Source organism: Tasmannia lanceolata, unplaced genomic scaffold (assembly GCF_043159265.1).
Source record: "Tasmannia lanceolata isolate RefF3 unplaced genomic scaffold, GAP_Taslan_0.1 ptg000008l, whole genome shotgun sequence".
NCBI classification, from domain to species: domain Eukaryota; kingdom Viridiplantae; phylum Streptophyta; class Magnoliopsida; order Canellales; family Winteraceae; genus Tasmannia; species Tasmannia lanceolata.
Window position 1 is genome coordinate 39577465 of NW_027518685.1, and position 25063 is coordinate 39602527.

General features: G+C 38.8%; 1 protein-coding gene across 1 annotated transcript in view; it reads left to right on the plus strand.

Annotated features, from left to right (window-relative positions):
• LOC143885320 (magnesium transporter MRS2-I-like) overlaps window positions 1-25063 on the plus strand; it is a 43284-nt gene that overhangs the window by 15253 nt on the left and 2968 nt on the right. Inside the window, exons 6-7 of the mRNA XM_077389432.1 lie at window positions 19238-19465; window positions 19547-19591. Of these exons, the coding sequence (XP_077245547.1) occupies window positions 19238-19465; window positions 19547-19591 (273 nt within the window). The remainder of the gene's footprint in view (window positions 1-19237; window positions 19466-19546; window positions 19592-25063) is intronic.

Here is a 25063-nt window from a genome sequence, read left to right on the forward strand (position 1 = left end):
ATCAATCCACTCGTTGATGAATGATCAACATGCTCAGTTAAACAACTTGCATCTTTGTATACTTCTAATATAACTGGATATCCATTATAAGACAATCCATAGCCTATAATGCCTTTTAAATAGTTTATTATCCTATTTATAGCATTCCAACTGTATTTGAGACTTAATTGATATATAGTGATGTATGTGATCTACATGGCACTCCTACAAGAGGGTAAAAAGTATTTTTTCACATTCATTGATGACTTTTCAAAATACTGCTATGTATATCTATTAGGCTATAAAGATGAACTATTAAATAGGTTTAAAACTTATAATTTACAAGTAGAAAACCAATATGAATCTAAGATTTGTCTTAGATCTGATAGGGGAGGGGAATACTAATTTCCAGAATTTTGTGAAAATGAGGGAATAATACATGAGTTTTCCACCCCTTATACACCACAACAAAATGGTGTTGCGGAAAGAAATAATAGGACTATAATGGAAATGGTTAATTCCATGCTAGTCAATTCTGGTTTAAATAAAGGATTTTGGGGTGAAGCCTTACTAACGGCTTGTCACTTACCTAATAAGAAAACTCATGTAACCCCCTATGAACTTTGGAAAAAGAGAAAACCCAACTTTAGTTATCATAAAGTTTGGGATTATAGAGCCATTTTTCAGGTACCCAAAACTAAAACATAAGTGAAAAGGAAATTGAATGCATATTTCTAGGATATGCAAACCATAGTAAAGCATATAGGTTCTTAGTTATAAAACTCAATGAACTAATAGACATAAATACAATTATAGAATCTAGGGATGCCACCTTCTTTGAAAATAGGTTCTCTTCCATTCCTAGATTAATGGATTCAAACCCACTTATAGAATCTTCATTAGAGCCTCAAGATGAAACTAATGAGGTACCTAATGGGATTTGAGGAAGTAAAAGAGACAGAAGAAAAAAGAACTATGGTCATGATTTTGTTATTTACCTAGTTGAAGGGTCATGAGATGTGGTCTTTACTTCAACTATGATAGACCTCAAAATAGAGCCTGATCCAAAAACCTATTATGAAGCCATTAAATCTCAAGATGCAGCCTTTTGGAAAAGAACTATGGTCCTGATTGTGTTATTTACCTAGTTGAAGGGTCACGAGATGTGGTCTTTACTTCAACTATGATAGATCTAAACATAGAGCCTGATCCAAAAACCTATGAAGAAGCCATTAAATTTCAAGATGCAGCCTTTTGGAAAGAAGCCATCAGTGATGAAATGGATTTCATCATGGGTAACAAAACATGGAAATTAGTTGATTTACCTCCTGAATCACAACCCATAGGTTGTAAGTGGATCTTCAAGACGAAGATGAAAGTATATGGGAACCATAAAGAAGTTTAAGGAAAGGTTAGTTGCTTGCCGAATGACAAGAAAAGTATTTTGACAAGAATCGAATGACAAGAAAGTTATTCCTTTGGTGAGATAGGAGAAAGTTTGCTTGCCGATCAAGAATGGAGGCTTGGGCATAAGAAGAATCAAAGGTTTTAATCATGCTCTTCCAAGTAAATGGCCTTGGCGTATTGGGGAAGAGGAATCTTCTTTATGGGTGAAGGTGATTGGTAGTATGGTTTTTCATCAGGAAATTGGGAATCAGATGATTTATATGCGAAGAAGGGATTAACAACTTGGCAAGATATTTTAAGCTTGAGGCACGAGTTTAGAAAGGGAATCCATTTTAAAGTATATTCAGGAGATCATATCAGTTTTTGGTTAGATGTGTTGTGTACAAAGGAGCCTTTGGGAAAGTTATTTCCGAATTTATTGTTAGTAACGACAGAAAAGGAAGCTCTAGTGTGTGAATGCTTTGATCGAGTTGACCCTAGGGTGATTTGGAGACCGAGATTTAGGAGGAATTTTTTCGATAGAGAGCTGAATTCTTTTTCGTAACTGTTGGAGATTATTGAAGGGTGTTATATTAAGAGGTGCGGGGCGGATAGAAGACTTTGGATTTGGAATACATCGGGTATTTTCTCGGTCAAGTCTTTCTATTCTCGGCTTGTGCCATCTAATGAGGATTCTCTTTCCGCCAAGGTATGGAAATTTTGTTGTCCTCCTAGAGTTTGCTTCTTTGGGTGGGCAGTCAGTAGTGGGCGTATCCAAACTATTGATTTTTTGAGGAAAAGGGGTACATGGCTAGTAGATCATTGCCCTCTTTGCTTGGAGGATGGGGAATCTATAGACCACTTATTTATTCATTGCAGGGTAGCGAGAGAAATATGGGGACTGATTTTAGTTACGTTTGGAATTCAATGGGTGTTTCCAAGATCAATATCTCAATTCCGTCAATGTTCAAATTTTGTGCCTTGGAAGAAGAAGGGGAAGGTGTTATGGAGAATTTGTCTCTTGGCTATGTGGTGGACCTTATTTAAAGAAAGAAATGCGAGGGTTTTTGAAGGGAAAGCCAAATCTTCCTACTGCGTGTTTCTTAAAATTATTGCTTTAGATATTATGTGGGCGAGAAGTCTTCTTATGTTTATATTTGCTTCGGCTTTCGACCTATGGGAGGGTTGGCAAATAGTATGCAATGAGGTGGAAAGAAGACCTCTAGTGATTCAGAAGTGGGTTCCGCCTCCTCCTGGTGTTTTCAAGTTAAACTTTGATGGTGCTTGTTTTGGAAATCCAGGTCCATCGGGTATTAGAGGCCTATTTAGAGATGAATTTGGTGAGGTAGTGTGGGCTTTCTCTGGCCCAAATGGAAGAAGCGATTCAAGCAAGGCAGAAGTCAGAGCAGAGTATGATGGTATTTTACATTTAGATAAAGATCATTTGGACAAGGTGATTGTGGAAGGAGACTCTTCTAATGTTGTTAGATGGTTATTGGGGTCGCTGCCTCCGCCTTGGAGATTCCTAAGCTTTATTGAGGAGATTTTAGACCGGGTGTCCGAGTCTTCTATTATCTTTAGACATGTAGATTGGCTAATGGTGAAGCAGATTCTTTAGCCAAGTTAGGGGTTAGAAGGTCGGGATTGGAGTGGTTTGTTTTCCTCCCTCCGTAGATTGTAATTTTGTCTTTCTTGTGTTTGTCCCTTATGTAATGCTTGTGGACCATCTCGGTTCCCTTTAATTCAATATATTACTATTTCAAAAAAAAGGAAAGGTTAGTTGCCAAAGGCTTTACACAAAAAGCCGGAATAGACTATTTTGACACTTACTTCCCAATTGCTAGAATCTCAATTATTAGAGTAATAATTGCTCTTGCATCTATATACAAGCTTCACATTCACCAAATGGATGTTAAAATATCATTCTTGAATGGTGAACTTGATGAAGAAGTGTATATGGATCAATCTGAAGGTTTTATTATACCTGGTCAAAGCGTAAAGTGTATAAGTTAGTTAGGTCTTTATATGGGCTTAAACAAGCCCCTAAACAATGGCATGAGAGATGTGACAAGGTTTTACTGTCAAATAGTTTTAAGATACACGAGTTTATATGGGCTTAAACAAGCCCCTAAACAATGGCATGAGAGATTTGAGAAGCTTTTACTGTCAAATAGTTTTAAGACACGAGTCTGATAAGTGAGTATAAAGGTGGAAAAGGTGTCATTATATGTTTATATGTAGATGGCATGTTAATCTTTAGTAGTGATATAGATAGTATCATAAGAACTAAAGAGTTTTTGTCATCAACTTTGACATGAAAGATATGGGTGTTGCAGATGTGATTCTTGGTATTAGAATAATAAGGGAAGGTAGTAACCTTATTCTTACCCAATCACATTATATTGAAAAAGTACGGAGGAAATTTGATCATTTTGATAGCACACCTGTCTCTAGACCTTTTGATTCAAATATAAGACAATATCCTAACATTGGTAGGGCTGTATATCAATTAGAGTATGCAAGTGTCATAGGTAGTTTAATGATGTTATGACATGTGCTAGACCCGACATAGCATTTGCAGTAGCAAAACTAAGTATATCTACTAGTAATCCTAGTAAAGGACATTGGAATGCTATAAATTGGATATTAAAATATCTAAAAGGCACTATAAACTATGGATTACCTTATAGTGGGTATCCAATTGTATTAGAATGATACACAGATGCCAGTTGGTTAACTGAGGATGTTGATCATTCATCAACGAGTGGATGGATATTCACTCTTGGAGACGTTGAGGTGTTGACGATATACACCTCTTTGGTGTATACAAAGCAATGAACTCTTTCTCTTGTGATATATACAGTCTCATCTCCTTTAAAACTACTGTTCATTTCTTCTTGATTAGTGATTTTACAAGTTTCAAGCTTTCAAGCCTTTGCAAGCTTTGGTTTCATTTGGGCAATTTGTTCGGCATAGTTCGTGTTCGCAAGGTCCAAGCCGGTGCGTGCACACCGTCGAAGACAAAGAAAGTGGTGTTGTATCCTGGAGATAGGTCGCAAGAGAACCCGATTGCATACCGTTCGTGGTGGGGGCGATAATCTATCTTAAGGGTAGTGTTAATCCGAAACGTGCCTCTACCACTAAACTCCTTTCAATTTCTTACATATTTGGTAGGCTTCTAAGAAGCAAACTTGCATAACTACTTCCACCATGGAAGCAGAGTTTATTGCACTGGCCTCTTGTTGTGATGAGGCGGAATGGCTAAGGAATTTGCTAATATAAATTCCTATTTGGTCTAAACTTATGCCATCGATATATGTGCATTGTGATAGTCAGGCTACACTATTAAGAGCATATAATCATGTGTATAATGGTAAGTCCAGGCATATTAGACTTAGGCGTAGTGTTATCAAGCTGTTACTGATGGAGTAGTAACTGTAGATTATGTGAGATCAAGCCAGACTGATCCATTAACAAAAAGTCTTGCAAGAGATTTGGTTTTAAAGACATCAATGGGGATGGGTCTGAAGCCACTAAATATGATCACCAATGATGGAAACTCAACTAAACTCTTGAAGAGACATTAAGTCTTGAGTTCAATGAACCCAAGTACATCATATGGAGTGATTAGAAGCACTATATATTATATAAATGCCATCCCAAAGGGAAAGTGCTTGGTACCTGTAATGTGTAACAGAGGAGGTTGCGCATATTAACTCTTAATAGACTTGTAACAAAGTTGTTAGGGTGTTATAATTACAGGGGCACTCTTAAGCCTACTTATATGAGTGTGGTAGTGGTGCCGCTTCCTATGAGACGTGGCTAGTCTCTAGAGCACTCGTGAAACCGAGATACAGACACATGGCACACATGGCCAATACACGTGTCGACTTATAAGAATCACCAAGGAGATGAATTTCTTTTGTGTGAAACGTGCCCGGTTGGCCTTATAGAATAGTTAGTTCAAAGACACATCTACTATGCAATTCTGTTCAAGTTTGATATGTTCTCACTAGGTGAAGGTTCAAATCGTAAGATACCTTCATTTATGCATGAGAGTTCCAAGTATGATGAGACAAGTTTTTTATTTTGAAAATGGTGAGGGATTGTTGGATTTTGATTTTCAAAATCATGTTTTTGGGTCAAAAATAGTGTTTTGGAAAATATTTTCCTATATTGTTTTGGAAAAGAAAAACTTTTTCTTTTGGAAAAACTTCTTTTTTGCAAGAGAGTTTAGAAGTGGGTGCAAAAAGATCCCACATCGGATGTGAAAAGAGAAAGAGATGTTTATTTATAGCTTTACACATATTTCTTCTTTGTTTAAATGCACTTTGGGTCTTAGTTAAGGGTGGAACCACGTTGCACCGCGCACGCATGCGCATGTCGTGGGCAATGGGCTATAGGGCGATAGTGGCACTCTATTTGTGCTTTTTAGGCGCACTTTGCACTTCGCGCGACGCATCGTCGCAAGGAGCAATTCGAGCACTTAAATTTTTTCAGATTCAATCTGGCCCGTCCGATCGGGCTTAGTGTGATTGGTCATATTAGATGACCGAATGGTTTGGTCAGGTTGGGCCATGAGTTCGGTCCCGTGTGCTATAATGCCCAGTGCTCGAGCGGGTGCGATCCAGTCCGTTGGATCGTGGTGTAACGGCTAGTGGATGATGATCATTGGATTGTGTCTCATTGTCCCAACGGTTATGAGCCCAAAGGGTGCGATCTGCACCGTAGATGGTTGATCTAGCAGTTACGGGGTTGGAAGGGGTTTTTACACAAGCCAACAGTAACCCCCGGATTGGGGCGATCTAACGGCCAGAAATTAACCCGCCATAAAAAGGTGCCCTGAAGGGGTATATTTCAAATAGAAGAGTCATCAGGGACTAAAAAATAGTAGAAAACACCCATTATAGACATAATTTGAAATTCACATTGGTAGCACATAAGTTACTTATTCCAGAGACTTTTCTCACTCTCTTACCGTATGTAAAATCCCCTACAACATTCTTCTTTACTGATTTCTTTTGGAATTCATCAAGTGTACTATTATTCTGTAGAAATAGACACTTGAGTCTTAAACTAGGAAGCACGGGTACTCTCCCGGGGCTCCCGCACCCGCACCCGACACGTATGGGGTGCGGGTACGTCCGGGGTACGTACGCCATTTAAAAAAAAAAAAAACTAGTTTTGGTGGTTGGGTGCGTGTCGGGTGCGCACCACGTGTACCCGACACGTCCTGCTTCTTCCTGCTGCTTCTCTTTCCTCTCCTGTTCTTCTCTCTACTTTCCTGTACTCGGTATTTACATTAAGTAATGTCTTTACTATTTTATTTATTGTCCATTTACTTAAGATTTACATGTAAATAACGGAATACCCCCGTTTTGGATTTATTAAAAATAGTTTCAACACCCAAATCTAAAAGGAAAAAAAGTCAACTCTCCAGTTCTAGTACAAAATTCAAAGAAAAAGGGTCTGGTCAAAATTTTAACTTTCTTAACTTTCAAACGGTGGGGTATTTTTTAAAATTTAAAAATTCATAAAATCTATTTTGTCCAAACATTATTAAATCCCAAAAGTCCGGCAAAACAAATCTCATAATTTGGTCTCTAAAATTTATTCATCTTGTCAGGCACTGGTCAACACACTGGTGACAGACTTTTTTTTCTAATGAATGATGTATTGATGCCTCATGTTATGAAATATGGAACTTAATCACTTATGAAATGAAGAGTAATATTAGAATTTTCCATTTTGGTGATGTTATTGTTATTTGATTGCTCTACAATTTTTTTTAAAATTTTTATAAATATATAATAAAATATTAAAATATATTATTATATTCGGCGTACCCGAACGTACCCGCACCCGATTTTTTTGCAAATCACGTACCCACGTACCCATGTCGTGTCGTACCCGCACCCCGTACCCGTACCCGTGCTTCATAGGTCTTAAATACTTGACAAATTCAAGAGTGCTTCAGGCTTGGTGCCGTTTAGTGCAGAACGCCACCAAGTATTCGGTTTGGAACTGGGCTTCATTGTCTCTTGGAGGCGAGTTGGTGGTTCCCCTTTGCACACTATTGGTGGGGGCGAATATCGTCTTAAGGAAAGCGTTTACGTGCCATGAAGCATCTTCTTTACTTCTTATCATTTCTGGTTTACATCTACTGATTCATTTTCTCCAACAAAATTCTTTTTAAGGAGCGAATGATACATAGTTAAACGACTCAAATAAAATTTTATGTGGGTCCCCTCCCTAGCCGTGCGCACGTTCCCATTTTTGGGAGTGGCATGCGGCTAAATTTTTGTGGAGATGGAATTTTCTCCAATTCTAATTATTCTCCCCTATTTTACCTTCTTCATTGATATTTACTTATATGCCCTAAATTTTGGGCGGAGGCTCAAATTTCTAGACTATACTTAATCGTACCCTTATCCCTTTTAATTTTTTAAGTTGTAATTTACTAAGGGCTCATTAATTAAATGAGAAAACGGTTCCTACACACTTGTGTAGATAAATTATGTACACACTAGCTTAAAATACAATGGGGCCCACATTATTTGGGTGATCCAAACCATTCATTTGAAAAAATCAGATCCAGAGGATCATCCTAACCATTCGAACTGTGGAGGCAAAAACTGGACTAATTTGTGAAGGTTTAAAGACGTCCATTTTACCTCCACAAATCGTAGGGTTGGGATGATCCTATGGATCTGATTTTTTGTGGACAACATATCTACGCGAGAGGGCCTTTAAAATGAATGGCTTGGATCACCCAAAAAATGTGGACCCCCATTGTATTTTAAGCTAGTGTGTAGATAACTTATTCTACACAAGTGTCTAGGAACCGTTTTCTCTAATTAAATATCTAGGGGCGTAATTACTAATATAACTATTTTAAACTACAAAGAGGGTGTCTTAGCAATTTAATAGTATATGATTTAAATAAATAAATAAGGCAAAAACTGGGGGTTGTTACAAAGGGGGAGTCTTTTTTACAACAACTATAACGACCCGGTTCCTTGCATCAGGTCATTATGGGAGGTCATTACGGGATAAAACAGATAAAATTCGGCAATGTTTTTTTAAAACCAAAACAAACAACAATGCGATAAAAATAATGGAAGCGATAAGAATATTATTTAATTAATGAACGATCCATAAAATTCTTGTTCCATTAACATCAATTATCCAAATCATAAATTTAAAACCATTTAAAAATCCAACAGTCTTGTTCAGTAGTGTCTGCCTTTACAAGAATAGCATTAGGATGCCTGAGCTGTGGATTCCCCGTTTAATTGTTTGACTGCGGTGGCGGATGTCGTCGTCCTTCTCACATTCTTATTGATCTGTCCACGGTTCGGATTGTTCTCTGCAACTCGGGAACATGAAGTTGGAATCGCTAGTAATCGCGAATCAGCATGCCGCACAGAGAGAGCTGCGTGTCAAGAGTCATGTAGCGAGCAGGGAGGGTACAATAGAAAAGAAACCACTTCCCAATCCGAAGTCGTGATTTCCCCCTATGAGGGCTGTTTTCTCAGTGCCTACGCTCTGACTACACTCCCTAGAAGTCATCTCTTCTTCCCAGTGAAAGCTAAAGGCCCTGGTATAGTAGGATTGTGGTGCGTGCTCTCTCTATTCTGTAGATGCGCTCCTGGGAAGGGAAAAATCGAAGCCCCAATCCTTTATCCCAGTTCTTCTCCGGCTGCGCTAGCGAGCGAGTGACGTTACATGGCATTAGAGCAACAGCTTTCGCGCAAGTTGTTTAATCCGTTGCTTGTTCCTTCACCTCGTAAAATCGTTCGCTGCGTTCCTCCGAAAGGAATTGAAAATTCCGAAAGATTACCCTCTTGAGCAGGGGGCTCCACATCCATCGGCAAATGCGGATGGAGTAGCGGATCAAAATCCACATGGATGGTTGAACGGACCTATCCACGTCACGATACCCCGTTCGAGCAATCACGCAATCTACCTTCTAGTTTGGCACTCCACACTGTTGTTGATATTGATTGAGTTGGAGGGACTTTCGCTGACTGAATCCAATGAAGTCAGCGTCACTCGGACTTTCGCTGACTGAATCCATATTACGTTACCGTCACTGGTTCGGATCGACTGATCTGATAATCAATTGTTCAATGCCCGGGAAGGATGAGTCGATCGATAGACAGATTGGACTTGCAAAGGTTTTGGCCTTACTTTGGGCCTCTCCTTCCTGCATCTCTACTTTTATTCATTCTTGGAGCTTAGAGCCCTATTAGTAAGGGGGCGCACTCACTCTAACAACGTACTTTTCTGCTCTTGAAGGATTGTGTAGTAAGCAAATTCTGCCTGAAAAGCTTCTAGAGAGGCATTCAACGCTTGCTTCTGTGGGCAGTTTGCTACTCGGTGTGATTCATTGCAAAAAAAAAAAGCATCCCGATTTGGGGGCCTTGTTAGACGTATCGGAGCCCTCGCGACTCGCGAACTTCAATTCCTTCCTCTCCCCTTACCTATCCCCCCTGAGGAAGGAGAGGAGAATTCATTTCCATTTTCTTTTCTATGGACGAGAGTCCATTGATCATGGATTCTAGATTCTGCCAGTCTGAACTAAAATAAATCCCAACTAATCAATCCAGAGTTCTACGGTAATGACTACGAAGTCATTCCGCTAACTACTATCGTGCATTCCCCATTCCTGTGAAATCTTTATACATCTTCATTGGAAATGCTCCCTCGTCTCCATCTACAGATCCTGTAGGGGAAAATGGGTTAGAGCAAGCCATGTAGGAGGCTCGTAAAGTAAATGAAATTAACTTAACTTGTCAGTTTAAATTACAATCTCTATGATAGAGCATTGGCATAGCAGTTGACAATCTAAAACAATAATAATTGGAATTCAATATTTAAAACAACTTTCATAGAAGTGCAATTCATGACCATGACAGGCAAAAATGCAACTCTCAATTCCCCAGTGATCATACTACAAATCTCATTTTCGTTTCTCTTTTCTTTTCGGTGGCTTTGAAGCCTGGCCGGCAGTCACTGACCATCAAGAACCCTCCATTCCCTAGTGGATGTGATCCTCTCTAGGATTTCCCTCGGGCCACCTTACAGGTTCCACCCGCACATGCATCCTCAACCAGATGTCGTACACTCTCGGTCTGGGTGGCTTGTGGCTTTTTACCCAAGGTAGGATCTAAGGGGTCTCCTTAGTCCTCCCTCCCATTTCTCTCAATCCTAAATGCATGGCACACTTATGAATGTGATATTCACTACTTGGGCTTTACTAAAAAAAATCTTTCATTCATCATAATACTTTTTACTTCTGCCTTTATTTTCAAAATTCTCTTTTCTTTCATAACTTTATTCTCATAACTCCCCTTTTTACTACTAATTAAAACTGATTATGGCATATCATGAAATAAATGAAATTCTGAAATATAAATCTAATTCATAGATACTAATGAGTCAATCATTTCATAAAATAAAATAACTACAAATATCTAAATCAATGCCACCATGCTTCAACTACCCAAATTGCACTTGACCTGTAAGGTTATTAACATCGGCATATTCGTTGTTAGCTATTGTCATTTATTTTTAATGATTTATTTTTCTCCTTTATTTGTTTATTCCAGGGTGACTATTCCTTCTCGTTTTGGGAATTCACATATACTTACGTAATTTTCTTTTTGGTTTCCTTTGTTAAGAATACATTAGTTTCACCGAAATATGTCATTTATAAGGTAATTATGTTTTGTAACTCACCTCTTTATTTAAATAACTTACTGCTGATTTTAAAAAGATTTAGTCATATATAATTCCCCATTAGATCCTTCCCCTATCTGTTTTACTAAAAAGGTTTAGTCATATATAATTCTCCATTAGATCATTCCCATATCCGTTTTACTATTTTTTTGCATGCACATTTATTATATTCGAGATCTTAGTTTTTCTAAAATTTATGTCCCCTTTAATTTGCTGATTTTTATAAAAATAAGTATATTAAAGTATGTTCATTCTTAATGTTTTGCCAATCGATATGAAGGACCCTAAGTATTATAAATATAATATTCATACGCAGAAAACATGCGTTTTTAACCCTTTTTTTGTAGCCCTTTATTGCTGATTTTAGGAAATTTCATCTAATTCGCTTATAAATTGATCTGTGGGTGGCACTAACCGAACTTCTTTAGGGTTAAGATATTAGAAATTTTTTCATGAATTTACTGGTTTTTAAGTTGCTGAATTTCAGCAATTTATTTGTTTTTATCCAACCATAATTTATTTACATTCCTTTTCTATTTAATGGGATTATGTACAGGATTGGGGTGTCAAAACCCTAACAATTCTTTGAAATATTACTTTTAATATTGCTGATTTTAAGAACTAATTCATATTAAATTCTTTACATTCTTGATGTGTTTTAAATAGAATCCCTAAATCATTTATTACTCAATATTTGTTGTATGAGGGCATTAGATCTCATTATTTAAAGCCTTTCGTTTAATTTTTGTTTATTTACTAACCCTAATAGGTTCTTTTTAATTTCATACAGAACTAAATAGGTATAATAATTATAATTTCAGTGTGATCTATTTTAACCATTGCTTTTAGGATAAATTATAAATTCTTTTCGGGTCCTTGTGTCTGCGAAAACAGCAGACGAGAAGCCGAAGATCGCGAACACAGTCTTTCTCTTCTCCTTCCCTTTCTTTCTTTCTCTTCTTTCCCTCTCCTTTTCTTCCTCTCTTTTTCTCTCCACTTGGTTCCCTCTCTCTCTCTCTCTCACAACAATTTTTTTTTGCGTGGGAGGGTGGCACACTAATATATATATATATATATATATATATATATATATATATATATATATATATATATATATATATGAGGAAACTGTTGGTGAGCTTAAGCTCACCAAAGTGATGGTGAGCTAGCTTGCCCAATCACAGGGGTCCCACATTTTCACTGGTGATCCAAACCATTCATTTTATATATATATATATATATATATATATATATATATATATATATATATAGAGAGAGAGAGAGAGAGAGAGAGAGAGCATCTGTTCAGATAAGCTTATCTAAGCAGAGCTGACAAACCATAGGGGGGCCCACATTTTGGGGTGATCCTAAGCATTCATTTGGAAGGCCCCATCATGGATGGGGGGTGTACCAAAAATCAGCTCCATTAGATCATCTTAGGGTGTCCATTTGTGGAGGGAAAAATGGATAGCTACTGTTTGTCCACAAATCTGCCTTCCAAATGAATGCTTAGGACCACCCCTAAAATGTGGGCCCCCCTATGGTTTGTGAGCTCTGCTCAGATGAGCTTATCTGAGCAGCTGCTCACAAACCATTTCCTCACACACACAGATATATATATATATATATATATATATATATATATATATATATATATATATATATATATATATATAGGAAAGTTTTCCTGCGCAGGGAGCCTCCCTGCGTTTAAGTGGCTTAAAAAGCCACTGATTGGTTCGTATGGCGGGTCCACCTTTGCGGGATCCACAAAAAGCGACCAATCAATGGCTTTTAAGCCACTTAAGCGCAGGGAGCTCCCCTACGCAGGAACACTTTTCTCATATATATATATATATATATATATATATGAGAATAGAGTTCCTAAGGTGTCACCTCATATAGCTTATATGAGGTGGCGCTCACAAAACATAAAGGGCCCACATTTTTTGGGTGATCCAAACCACTCATTTGAAAGGCCCTTAGATGGATATGGTGCCTACAAAAAATCAGGTCCATAGGATCATCCTAACCCTTTCATTTATGGAGGTTAAAAATGGGTAGATTTATGGAGGTTTATACCCATCCATTTCAACCTCCACAAATGGAAGGGTTAGGATGATCCTATGAAGTTGATTTTTTGGGCACACCCTATCTATGTGAGGGTGTATCAAATGAATGCTTTGGATCATCCAAATAAAGTGGGCCCCCTATGTTTTTAAGCGCCACCTCATATAAGCTATATGAGGTGACACCTTAGGAACTCTATTCTCTCTCTCTCTCTCTCTCTATATATATATATATATATATATATATATATTGGGGAAGTTCCCTCTTTGATGAGGCTTCTTTCCCACCAAAAGGATATCCCCAATTCTCCTCTTTCCCAACTTTCTTTCGACTTTGCACTTATCTATTGAAGGGATTTTTTTTCCAAAATAAATAAAATTTCATGTGGGTCCCCTCCCTATCCATGCGCACGTTCCCAATTTTGGGAGTGGCGTGCGACTAAATTTTTGGAGAGATGGAATTTTCTCCAATTCTAATTATTCTGCCCTATTTTATCTCCTTCATTGATATTTACTTCTATGCCCTAAATTTTGGGCGGAAGCTCAAATTTCTAGACTATACTTAATCGTACCCTTATCCCCTAGGAAGCACGGGTACTCTCTCGGGGCTCCGTACCCGACACGTATGGGGTGTGGGTACGTTCGGGTATGCCCTGGGTATGTCCTGGGTACGTACTTCAATTTGTTTTTTAAAAAACCCCGATTTTGGTTGCTGGGTGCATGTCGGGTGCGTTTAGGGTGCGCACCCATCCGTACCCGACACCTCCGGCTTCTTTTATCTGGTTTAAATCCTTCTTGTGCTTCTTCTCTCTCCTCTCATGTACTTAGTTTTTACATGTAAACCTAAACCATTTTAGTAAATGTCTTTACTATTTTAGTGTCCATTTACTTAAGATTTACATGTAAATAACGGAATACCCCCCATTTGGATTTATTAAAAATAGTTTCAAGACCCAAATCTTAAAGGAAAAAAAGTCAACTCTCCTGTTCTAGTACAAAATCTGAAGAAAAAGGGTTGGGTCAAAATTTTAACTTTCTTAACTTCCCAACGGTGGGGTATTTTCAAATTTTAAAAATTCATAAAATATATCGTGTCCAAACATTATTAAATTCGAAAGTCCGGTATAAAAAATTTCATAATTTAGTCTCTAAAAATTATTCATCTTGTCAGGCACTAGTCAACACACTGGTCAAGAGACTTTTTTTCTAATGAATGATGTATTGATGCCTCATGTTATGGAACTTAATCACTTATGAAATTAAGAGTAATATTAGAATTTTCCATTTTGGTGATGTTATTGTTTTTTGATTGCTTTCCAATTTTTTTTTTTTAATTTTTATAAATATATAATAAAATATTAAAAATTTAAAATATATTATTATATTCGGCGTACCCGAACGTACCAACACCCGGGTTTTTTGGAAAATCACGTACCCACGTACCCGTGTCGTGTCGTACCCGCACCTCGTACCCGTGCTTCATAGCTCATCCCTTTTAATTATTTTTATGTTGTAATTTACTAAGGGCCCACTAATTAAATATCTAGGGGTGTAATTTCTAACATAACTATTTTAAACTACAAAGGGGGTGTCTTTAGCAATTTAATACTATATGAATATGATTTAAATAATTAAATAAGGCCAAAAATGGTGGTCGTTACAACCCCAAATACGAATTGGATGCTAGGAACAATCACAAACTACAATAAAGTAATTGGAAGAAGTTATCATAGTTTTTATGATAAATATCTTAGCAAGCCACCTATGTAGATTAAGTAGGTTACTTTTCAAGCAACAGCCTTTGATTGATGAAGTCTTGAATGAAGCTCACAATGGCAACATGGAAAAACCCGACCCGACCAGACCCGAGAAACCATCTCGGGTAGGGCCGGGTTTATGCATAGTGGGTTTTCCAAAAAGAAACCCGACCCGACCCTAGATAGTTTCTTGGGTAGGGTAGGGTTCTTGAAAACCCTACTCGCCCGACCCGAGTTGCAACCCTAATAAAACGGCTTGTTCCATCCATATTGTAAATGCTAGGATTTGTGGGCACGGACATGAGTGTCGCGTGTCGACACGGACATGGGACACGGCTAAGAAACGGAAATAAATTGTTCAAATCATCAAAATAGGTATGCACATGTACCACATAACATCTCATATAACTCATTGATGGGCATCTTCGTATCACACATAATATTTGTGTCATAACAGATAGCACTTATGTATTAAAATATTCTCAGAAATATCGTACATAACAAGACATTAAAAATGACACATCATCATGGAACATGAGTACCCTGTACATGGAAAGTAGCCCATATGATAGTTGAAAACCGGTCCACCTCAAGAACCGAGGTATATTAGTTGTTTCGTGAACCAAAGAATGAAGAAAAAACTTCAATTTGACTACCCACATAGATGACAGCATATGAAATATTAGTGCTTCAATGAAAAGGATTGTTGACTTGTCAAAAAGGTTGGGCTACAAAGTAAAATAAAGCTATACGTAGACATGGTGTTAAATTTCATCCCAAATCCGAAATTTCAGACTGAAATTTCGGATTTCTGTCAAGACTGAAACCGAAACGTTCCGAAACCGAAATTGGCGAAACGTACCAAATTTCGGAAATTTTGTCAATTTCGGTGAAATTCGGAAAAAATATTAATTTTTTATTCCTTTACGAAATTTCAGCCGAAATTTCGGCCTAAATTTCTGTAATTTCGGCCGAAATTTCAACCCAAAAAAATGACATTTCGAGTGTCTTTAATTTAGGGATTTCGGCTGAAATTTCGGTTTTGGCTATGTACGAAATTTATTCCGAAATCGAAATTTCAAACCATGTACGTAGATAAAGAAGTTTGCAATTGCAGATAAAGCATAAAGCAGTCTGCAGATTCAGATAAAGTAGTCTAAGATAAAACAATATGCAAATGTAGATAAAGCAGTCTAAGCTGTCTCCAACATATGCAGACAACTAAAGCAGTCTACAACTTCTACAGGCAGAAAGCAACTTGTAACATGACATAAAAATCACTGGTAACACATAAAAAATAAAAAATACTGCACCAATCACACTAAAAATAAAACCCGGAGGGGTGCGGCTCTTCGGCTCAAAGCCATGGGTATGCTCCCCAGTGACGAAAGTTCGAATCCCCCCGTAGTGACACGTTGTGCGTCATTTACGGGTGACTGTGCGCATCCATAGGGATTAGTCCCGCCCTAAAATGGGGCGGGGATACCTTATGTCATAAAAAAAATCACACTAAAAATAACTCTCTGTATAACATAAAAACTCTCTGGGTAATGCGGAAAATTGCAAATGAATAAGAAACATGCTAAGACGTGTCTACACAAGTGTCCGTATAAACACATGTCTACACAGGTCACTGCTCAAGAATTCACGTGTCTTGGTGTAAATGTTATTCCATCAGAAAATTAAGGTCATCTAGTTCACAGGGGCTTGTCAACGAAAATAATTTGTAGCCCGCTTGGAATAGTTCAATTCGGAGAGATTAAATCCGGGAGCTAGAGTTGTTTGTGGAACACTTATCCTTTTAGCTCCAGCTCCAGTTCACTATTCTTGTTGAACTTGGGGGGGGGGGGCTGGCAACTATCTTCAATTGTCAACCCCAATATTGGGACACTTATTGCTTTGTGTCATCTGGTATAGGAGATCTCGGCATTCACAATTATCTGCACATGCCTCGAGTGTGTTCCATATGATTCGTCTTACTGGCTTTAATGCTATGGGTAGAGCACATAAAACCCACCAGTGTGTCTCAAGCAATATGTAGATCCTATTTCTTGCCTCACAGCACAATCCAAATCTTTTTGAGCACAGATGAACTCATTCCAAGTGTGGATGGCATGCTTCCTAGTTTTGGCATGGCATGGGGTGAAGTGAGATGGATGGAAGGGATACTTCTTTTAATGGTACTAGAAATGGTTTTCCGAAACAACTCATCAATGTATAATACCTACTTCCAACACGCATTAAATAAAAATCACAACAAACACATAATAGCCTTTTACAAAACGACTCATCGATGTACAATACCTACTTCCAACACGCATTAAATAAAAATCACAACAAATACATAATAGCCTTTTACAAAACAACTCATCATGTACAATACCTACTTCCAACATGCATGAAATAAAAATATATACGGATTCATAGTAACTTCCCACATTATAGGAGTTTAAATTATTTACAATCTAATCTTTTCTACCTGATACTTCTCATCCAGTCTCACTTCCCATCCATGCTATGATTTGTCAGTCACGTGAATTCTTGAGCATTGACCCGTGTCAACACTTGTTTAGACACGCCTTAGCATGTTTCTTATTCATTTGCGTTTTTTGTATTGCCCGAAGAATTTTTATGTTATACAAAGAGATTTAACCTGTTTTTAGTGTGGCTGGTGCTGTATTTTTGAATTTTTAATTGTTATCAGTGAATAATTAATTTTTATGTCATGTTGCAGGCTGGTTTTTACCGGTAGAAGTTTTCGACTGCTTTAGTTGTTTGCATATGTTGGAGACAACTTAGTTTGCTTTATCTGCATTTGCAGATTGATTTATCTCCATTTGCATACTGTTTTATCTTAGACTTCTTTATCTGCATTTGCAGACTGCATTATCTTAGATTGCTTTATCTGCACTTTCAGACCGCTTTATCTACATATGTTGCAGAGTGCTTTATTTTACTATGTAGCCCACCCTTTTTGACAACTCAACAATCCTTTTCATGTAAGGTCTAATATTTCATATGTTTTCATCCATGTGGGTAGTCAAATTGAAATTTTTTCTTCATTATTTGGTTCACACAACAACTAATATACCTTGGTTCTTGAGCTGGGCTGTTTTTCAAATAACATATGGGCTACTTTCCATGTACAGGGCACTCATGTTCCATAATGAGGTGCAATTTTTAATGTCTTGTTATGTATGATATTTCTGAGAATATTTTAATACACCATTGCTATCTGTTATGACTTATGAGACAAATATTATATATGATACGTATATGCCCATCAATTTGTTATATGAGATGTTATGTGGTACATGTGCATAACTATTTGGATGATTTCAACAATTCATTTTCGTTTCTGAGTGGTGTCCCCGTTTCTAGGTTTTGGGAGATTGCCATGTCCGACACTCCGTATCAGTGTCGACACGCGACACTCGTGTCCGTGTCCACAAATCATAGCATCCAAGTCTCAGCAGTTGTAGCTAATTGAAGTTTTATTAGTTTTCTCATAGCCTTTGTTCTTTTGAATGGATGCTGAAGTTGTAGTACAATGTTTCTGCCATGAGGTTGCAAGCTCAATCCAGCTTACCTACCAAGAACAGAAATTATTTTTTAGGAATGAAAAGTACTTGTTTTCAACCTGAAACTTAAGTTTTATATAATTACTCTGGAGATCTATCTTCTGGAAATTTATGGGGCTAAGCTTTGCATCTTCAACCTAATATTATTAATTTCTTTTTATTGCAAATCTTAGATAAGGTGCTTGAACAGGATACATTTATATACATGTTGTATGTGTTGACTATGTAATTAGTTATATGAGATATTATTAGTGGCAACCAAATGCTTAACTACGATTTTCAGTAAATTATTCTGTTGAATATATAGCTCTGTTCTCTGTGTGGTGGAAATGTGACTATAGTCTTACCTTAATTTTAGTATTTACAAGCCAAGTATTGCTTCCGTCCATGATCCACCCCAGTTTTTGTTTTACCTTTTCAATATCTATAAAATGGGATTTGTTAGGGACCATCACAGAAGGCATTTCGCAGAACAGCTGTTGCATGAGAGTGCAGCCACATAGGCTATGATTTTGTCTTATTCATTTAATTCATCCAAGGTGGCTGCACTCTGCACTCGAATGCAACATCCGTTCCGCGAAATGCCTCATGCGATGGTCCCTAGGAATTCCCCTAAAAAATTGATGGTTGGTGATATTGGCGTTTCCTTGTGTTTTTAATGGTATATTGGTGTTTCCTTGTATGTTTAGACGTTTATGTACAAATGTGTAGCGCTTTGCAGGTAAGGGATGAGCTTGAACAGCTTCTTGATGATGATGATGATATGGCGGACCTTTACTTGTCAAGAAAATTGGCTGCGGCATCTTCGCCTGTTAGTGGCTCTGGTGTACCCAATTGGTTCCCCACCTCTCCAACTATGTGCTCAAAGATTTCTAGAGCAAGCAGGGCTAGTGCAGCAACTGTTCACGGAAATGAGAATGATGTTGAGGAGCTTGAAATGTTACTCGAGGTTCTAATAATAAGCCTACTTGCCATAAATCTTATTCCATGATTATCAAAGTATAAGCTGAGATGTTTTCTAACTTTGCAGGCATATTTCATGCAAATTGATGGAACATTGAACAAATTAACCACGGTATGCGTTGTTGCAGTTATGTACCTCATTGATAGTGATCTGTTACTGATGTTCTATGACGAAATCACTTGAAAATGTGTTTTATTCCATGTTCATTGCTTTTATCTTTGTAGAAAGAAATTCTAGAAATGTAATGCTTACCAATTCTTTTGGTTATTTATACCGTCATGATATTGGTTACATTTTTGGATCTTAGATATGTCATATGATCTATTATGTGGTATACATAGAATATTTTTCCTAGGAGAAAATATGAGCATGCAGAAATAGAGCTGGAGGTAGCTGTTTGATGATCGAACCCTTCATTTTTTGGGTCCTACTATGATTACATCATGTCACAAAATCTCCCCATTAGATGACCATAACCCCCTCATTTCTGATCTCTAAGTGGACTGTTAAAGAAATAAACGGCATGGTCCACATTTAGTAAAAAACTCCACAAAATTGGAAAGTTAGGATTGTTTGATGGGGAAAATATTTGAGGAAAACTCCACAAATTGGATGAGCCTAACCCTTCTTTTATCTCTGTATGATTATTTGCAAGTGCCCTTGAGCACCCTGCCCACCAAATGTGCAGGGTGAGAATCGATAGATCAACTCCCTTTCCCATATGAAAAACAGACATCCCACCGCCTGACCCAAGATGCTCATCCTCTGGATCTAGAGGAGAAGCATACGTATCGGTCTGCTAAATATGACCCATCTCATTCGAAAAGACCATAAAGTCAATTCCATTAAATGAGTACTCGTCCGTGCCACCCCTACTAATCAAAGGCTTATTATCTCCAAATCCCTGATTCAATGTTCCAGTCAGGACTCCCCAATCAATTCATGAGGTGCTTTTCATGCACTCCCCTATGTTAAGAGTTGTTGCATCGTAGTTCAAAATCGAGCAAATTAACGTCGGTGAATAATGGGAGGTGAATATCGCTGCCCTTACTTAACTTCACTGAGCTGTTGAAGTTAAGATGAAAAGGCAATATCAGCATCAAAGAAAGCAGGGATAGGGGCCTGTCCGCAACTAATAGAGAAAAACAACTACTCTTCGGTATGCTGTCCAATCAGATACAAAGTTAGAAGTAGCCCTTGGGTATTGGGTTAGGCGTATGGGATGGAATAGACCCTTCTCAACGAAAAGTATAGCGCACCCTTAATTTTATCGAACCCTGCCGCTAGCACCCTTACAAATAAGCCCCCCCCCCCCCCCCAAGCCTATGAATATAATTGAATATGTATGCGTGAAATCCAGGATGAGAACGAGAAGAACACCCTCCTCCACCTTTCGCCCTTTATTCTAATCATGGTTTCCACTTCCTTTTCCCCATGCCATAGAAAAAAGGCTTTCCTACTCTGCTTCTGATTTTGCGTATCTCTTTATTTCTTTTTGGCTATTACCAATCCTAGCCTAGCCTTCGTCAATCACACTAAAGCAGAGCACCCTACTTTCCACGCATCATGAGCAGATTCACCTTTCTCCCTCTGCAACTCCAATACACAGAACAACAAAATGGTTCGGGGGTAACGGTCAACCTCCCCTCTCACGCAAGGGGTCTTGACCCACAAATGAATATGAAGCGGGCAAGGGTCTTCTTTCATTGGGGGGGGGGGGGTGTTCTTTTTTATGTGGGACAGCTTTGGAAAGGGAAGAATTTCAGAAAGTCCCTCTCGTCGTATTTGAACGACTAAACTTCTTTTTTTTTCTAATGACCGAACTTGGATCAACCAAGCTGCCTACGTACCCTATTAAAGGGATCAGGTCTCGCATAGTTCAAAGCAGATGCCCCTAGTGTATTGGTTTGAAAGAATTTTTTTTAAGGTTCGAAGAGTTTTCAATTGGACTTTTTCTTTATGTTTTTGGGTTATGATTTTTTGAATTTTGTTCGGTCAAAGGAGGCCTTCCGGTGCTCAGGCTTAGAGTTTCTTAAATTGAATGAGGTTCATTAGTTATAATAATTTTTTTTTCTTCTCGAAGTTTGACGGCTTTTCCAGGTAAGATTGATCCACACTGTAAGAGCTTGAACTTGTCTCTTTGGTAGAAAATGAGTGATAGATATTCACTAAGTTCCCTCCCTTCAAGATTCTGATTGCACATTATCTTGTTAAAGGTTCAATCTGATCTTGATGTCTTTAAATCATTTGCTCGAATTCCAACATGATGGTTTGGATTTGACACTTACTTTGAGATTTCACTAATTGTTTCCACTAATTGATGGCCTTCCTGAACTTCTTTGTATAGAATTCCATGTCTGCATATTAATTTGGTGAACTTGACAACCGAAGCCGACAATTGAAAATCATAAAAAAGGCAGGCTCAATCACGCCCCTTCTATAATGTATGTGCCTTATATTTTTGTTCTCTTGATCCTAAATTTCTTAGGCCTTGTCATCGGTGTGAATTGTAACTTATGTTGGACAACCTCTTCTACAGGCCCAGTCCCACACTTTGACTTCGATGGTGGAAACAACCTTTGCACTCCAATGACTACGCCAATCTTTTCTTATATGTTTTGGCCACGTCCGTTTCCGCTCCGTAGAGGAAAGTTTGGATCTTTCAATCTTATGCAGATCGATCAAATCTGTTATAGTATAAAAGATAAATAACGCCTTTCTCCAATAGCTTAAGCTTTTGGAGAAGTTGGTAAGTTAACATGGTATCAGAGCCAAAGGTCTCGAGTTCAAACCTCTCGGATAGCGAAAATCCACATGCAATGGTCGGCCCAAAGTGGGACCACATGTGCCACGTGTTTGCCAAGTGGGCCACACGTGCGGGGGAGTGTTAAAGTATAAAAGATAAATAACTCCTTTCTCCAACAGCTTAAGCTTTTAGAGAAGTTGGTAAGTTAACAAAATCAATATGTTCCCGATCAAAGGAGTTATTCGCTTGGTGCTCTTTCCTTGAGTTAGCTGTTAGTGTCAACCCTTCTTTTATCTCTTTATGATTATTTGTTAGAAAGTAGGATGGGGACTGTTGCTGTTCAAATCCGACTTCAGTTCTCCGATGGCTCCCAACCTCAATCTAGCCTCGGCAGAGTGGTAGTCATCTCGGTCTTTGAGCTGTACTCACAGACAATCGTTAGGAATGCCGGGAGTCGAAACTCAGGGGAAACCCTTCGACACTCAAGTTGGATGAGGCAATAGATGAGAGCTGAACACAAAGGATAGTGCTTGGGAATCCGAGGGGTTGTTGGTCGCGCGTACCTGACTAAAATGTCAATTACCTGGTGAATGGATGGGAGGGTTTTTTTTTATAGGCGGAGATTCCGTGTTTCGCGGGCCACGGATGGGATGGCGGCGTGGCGTTTGGCTGGTATGTGTGCCAGCACCGGCACAGTGTAGTTGGCCAAAGGCAGCAGGTCAACAGTATGATGAGGTAAGGAATGCTGTACAGCCTCTGATGGTGACGACCTTGTGGGTTCGTGGGCAATGATATGCATATGCAGCATGGTCCCTAGAGATGGTCAATCAGCGAGTTGGTAGGTGATGGTACACCGTATGGCCCCAGGACACGGCGTGTGAGTGGGTTGGTGGGCGAAGGGATGTGGTACAGTCTCTGAGCGCCCCTTGCCGGCCGAGGGCTCCGTGGCCTCGGCTGAGGACCCCTGTCCGAGCGTTTCCATGTAGTGGCACTTGGTTGAGAGTTCTCAGGGCTTGGCCGAGCTAGGGCACCACTCCCGGCTGAGGTCTTTGGAACCACCGTGTTGAGTGGTGGCCCGTTCCTGCGGTGCTTGGGTCTTGGCCGGCCGAGGACCTGCGTCTCGGCTGACTTCTCTAACTTCGTCGAGCCGCCTGGTGGCCTTGGGCTGTGGGTCTCGGTGGACTCCCTTTCCACATGTCATTGTACCCTTGGAGCCTGATTTTGACCCCAACAGGCTCCATCCATGGGTTTAAATTTCTGCGGAACCCGATTTGAAACGACCAAAATATTTCCGTTTTCATCCTCACCGAAACACATACCAAAACTAATGGAGAGACTTCTACATCAACTCTTGCATTGCATCCTTGCCCACCACGTGAGCCTACAGGGTAGACTTCTACATCTGACAACCTTCATCTATGAGACCAGGATCCTTCAAAATGGATGGAGTACCCGACTCAATAGGATACGGTGAGGGTAAGGGTAAGGGTCTGGGATATGTATAAGATAGTGCTGACTGCTGACCGCTGACCGCTGACCGCTGACCTGTATCCTCACTTTTGGCTTTCTTTTTGCTGCCTCTATTGGTTAGGTGATTGATTTTTCATATATTGACAAAAGAAAGACCACCTTTTGGGCATAAACCTTCAGTATTAAAATAATTTCTCATCGTAAAGGAAATGAAAATTCTAAGAATCCTAAGGACGTTATCAGCAATCATTCTCCGCATGGGTTTTCTTGAGTGGACAAAATGGGCAGAGTTGGGAGAATGAGAATTCCCCACAGCTACTCCTTGTGGCTCCAAAATAAACAGGTGGAGATCTAAACTGCCAAAAATAAACCTTCGTAGTGATTCGGTGAAACAGGCGTAGCAGGTCAGTTTTGCCAAACCGCCTTCCACTATTTTTTGGCTATAATCTCATTCTCTGCATAGAAAAAAATAGAAGAGGCATTCTGAGAATGGTTGCCGAATCGGACCTACGCTGTAGATGCTTACTATTTTTTTATATACCTCGTCATAAAGGAGATGTGAATCCTAAGCTAGTGAGAGATGCCTCTAAGAAAGGATGTATTGATTTGTTGCACCTGAGATATTTGTGTTTTTCATGATACAAACCCCATTTGGTTTAAACTATTTTAAAATTTTCTGAAAGGATGCTTACCCATATCCCACACTCACATAAAGGATCTTTGTTGTATCCATATACTAAAATTTTGGAATCTGGAAGATCCTGGTACGAAATCCTCTATAACCACATCCGTATCTAGGTAACATAGGTCTCCATTCATCATCTCCCATGACCACATAACATGTTTTTTGCTCAGTCCCCGCTCTAAACTACTCTAGCCTTATGAAAAGCATTATATTCGTCACACCAAGCACTGACAGGCATTAGGAGTACCATTGAGATCTATTTTACAATAATCATCTCTCATTGAAGCCTCCACTAGTGATGAATAGCTGGAGGCTATGCAAGATGAGATGGCAGCACTGTATGAGAATTATACATGGGAGGTCATTGCTAGAGAAGAATGTAGTTAGTTGCAACTGGGTTTTAAAACCAAGGCAGAAACCAGATGGGGCACATTTGACAGGTATAAAGCGCACTTAGTGGCAAAGGGATCCAATCAACACTGGCTGGATTGTGATGAAACATGTTGTCCAGTTGTCTAGATAACTGTAGTTCGATTGGTCTTAGCACATGCCCACACATTGGATGTCCAAAAAAATGTGTTTTTACATGAGTAGTTATATGAAGATGTCTGCATGAAGCAGCCTGTGGGATTTGAGATTGGCGATCGAAAATATTTTGTATGTCATTTAAAGAACATAATCT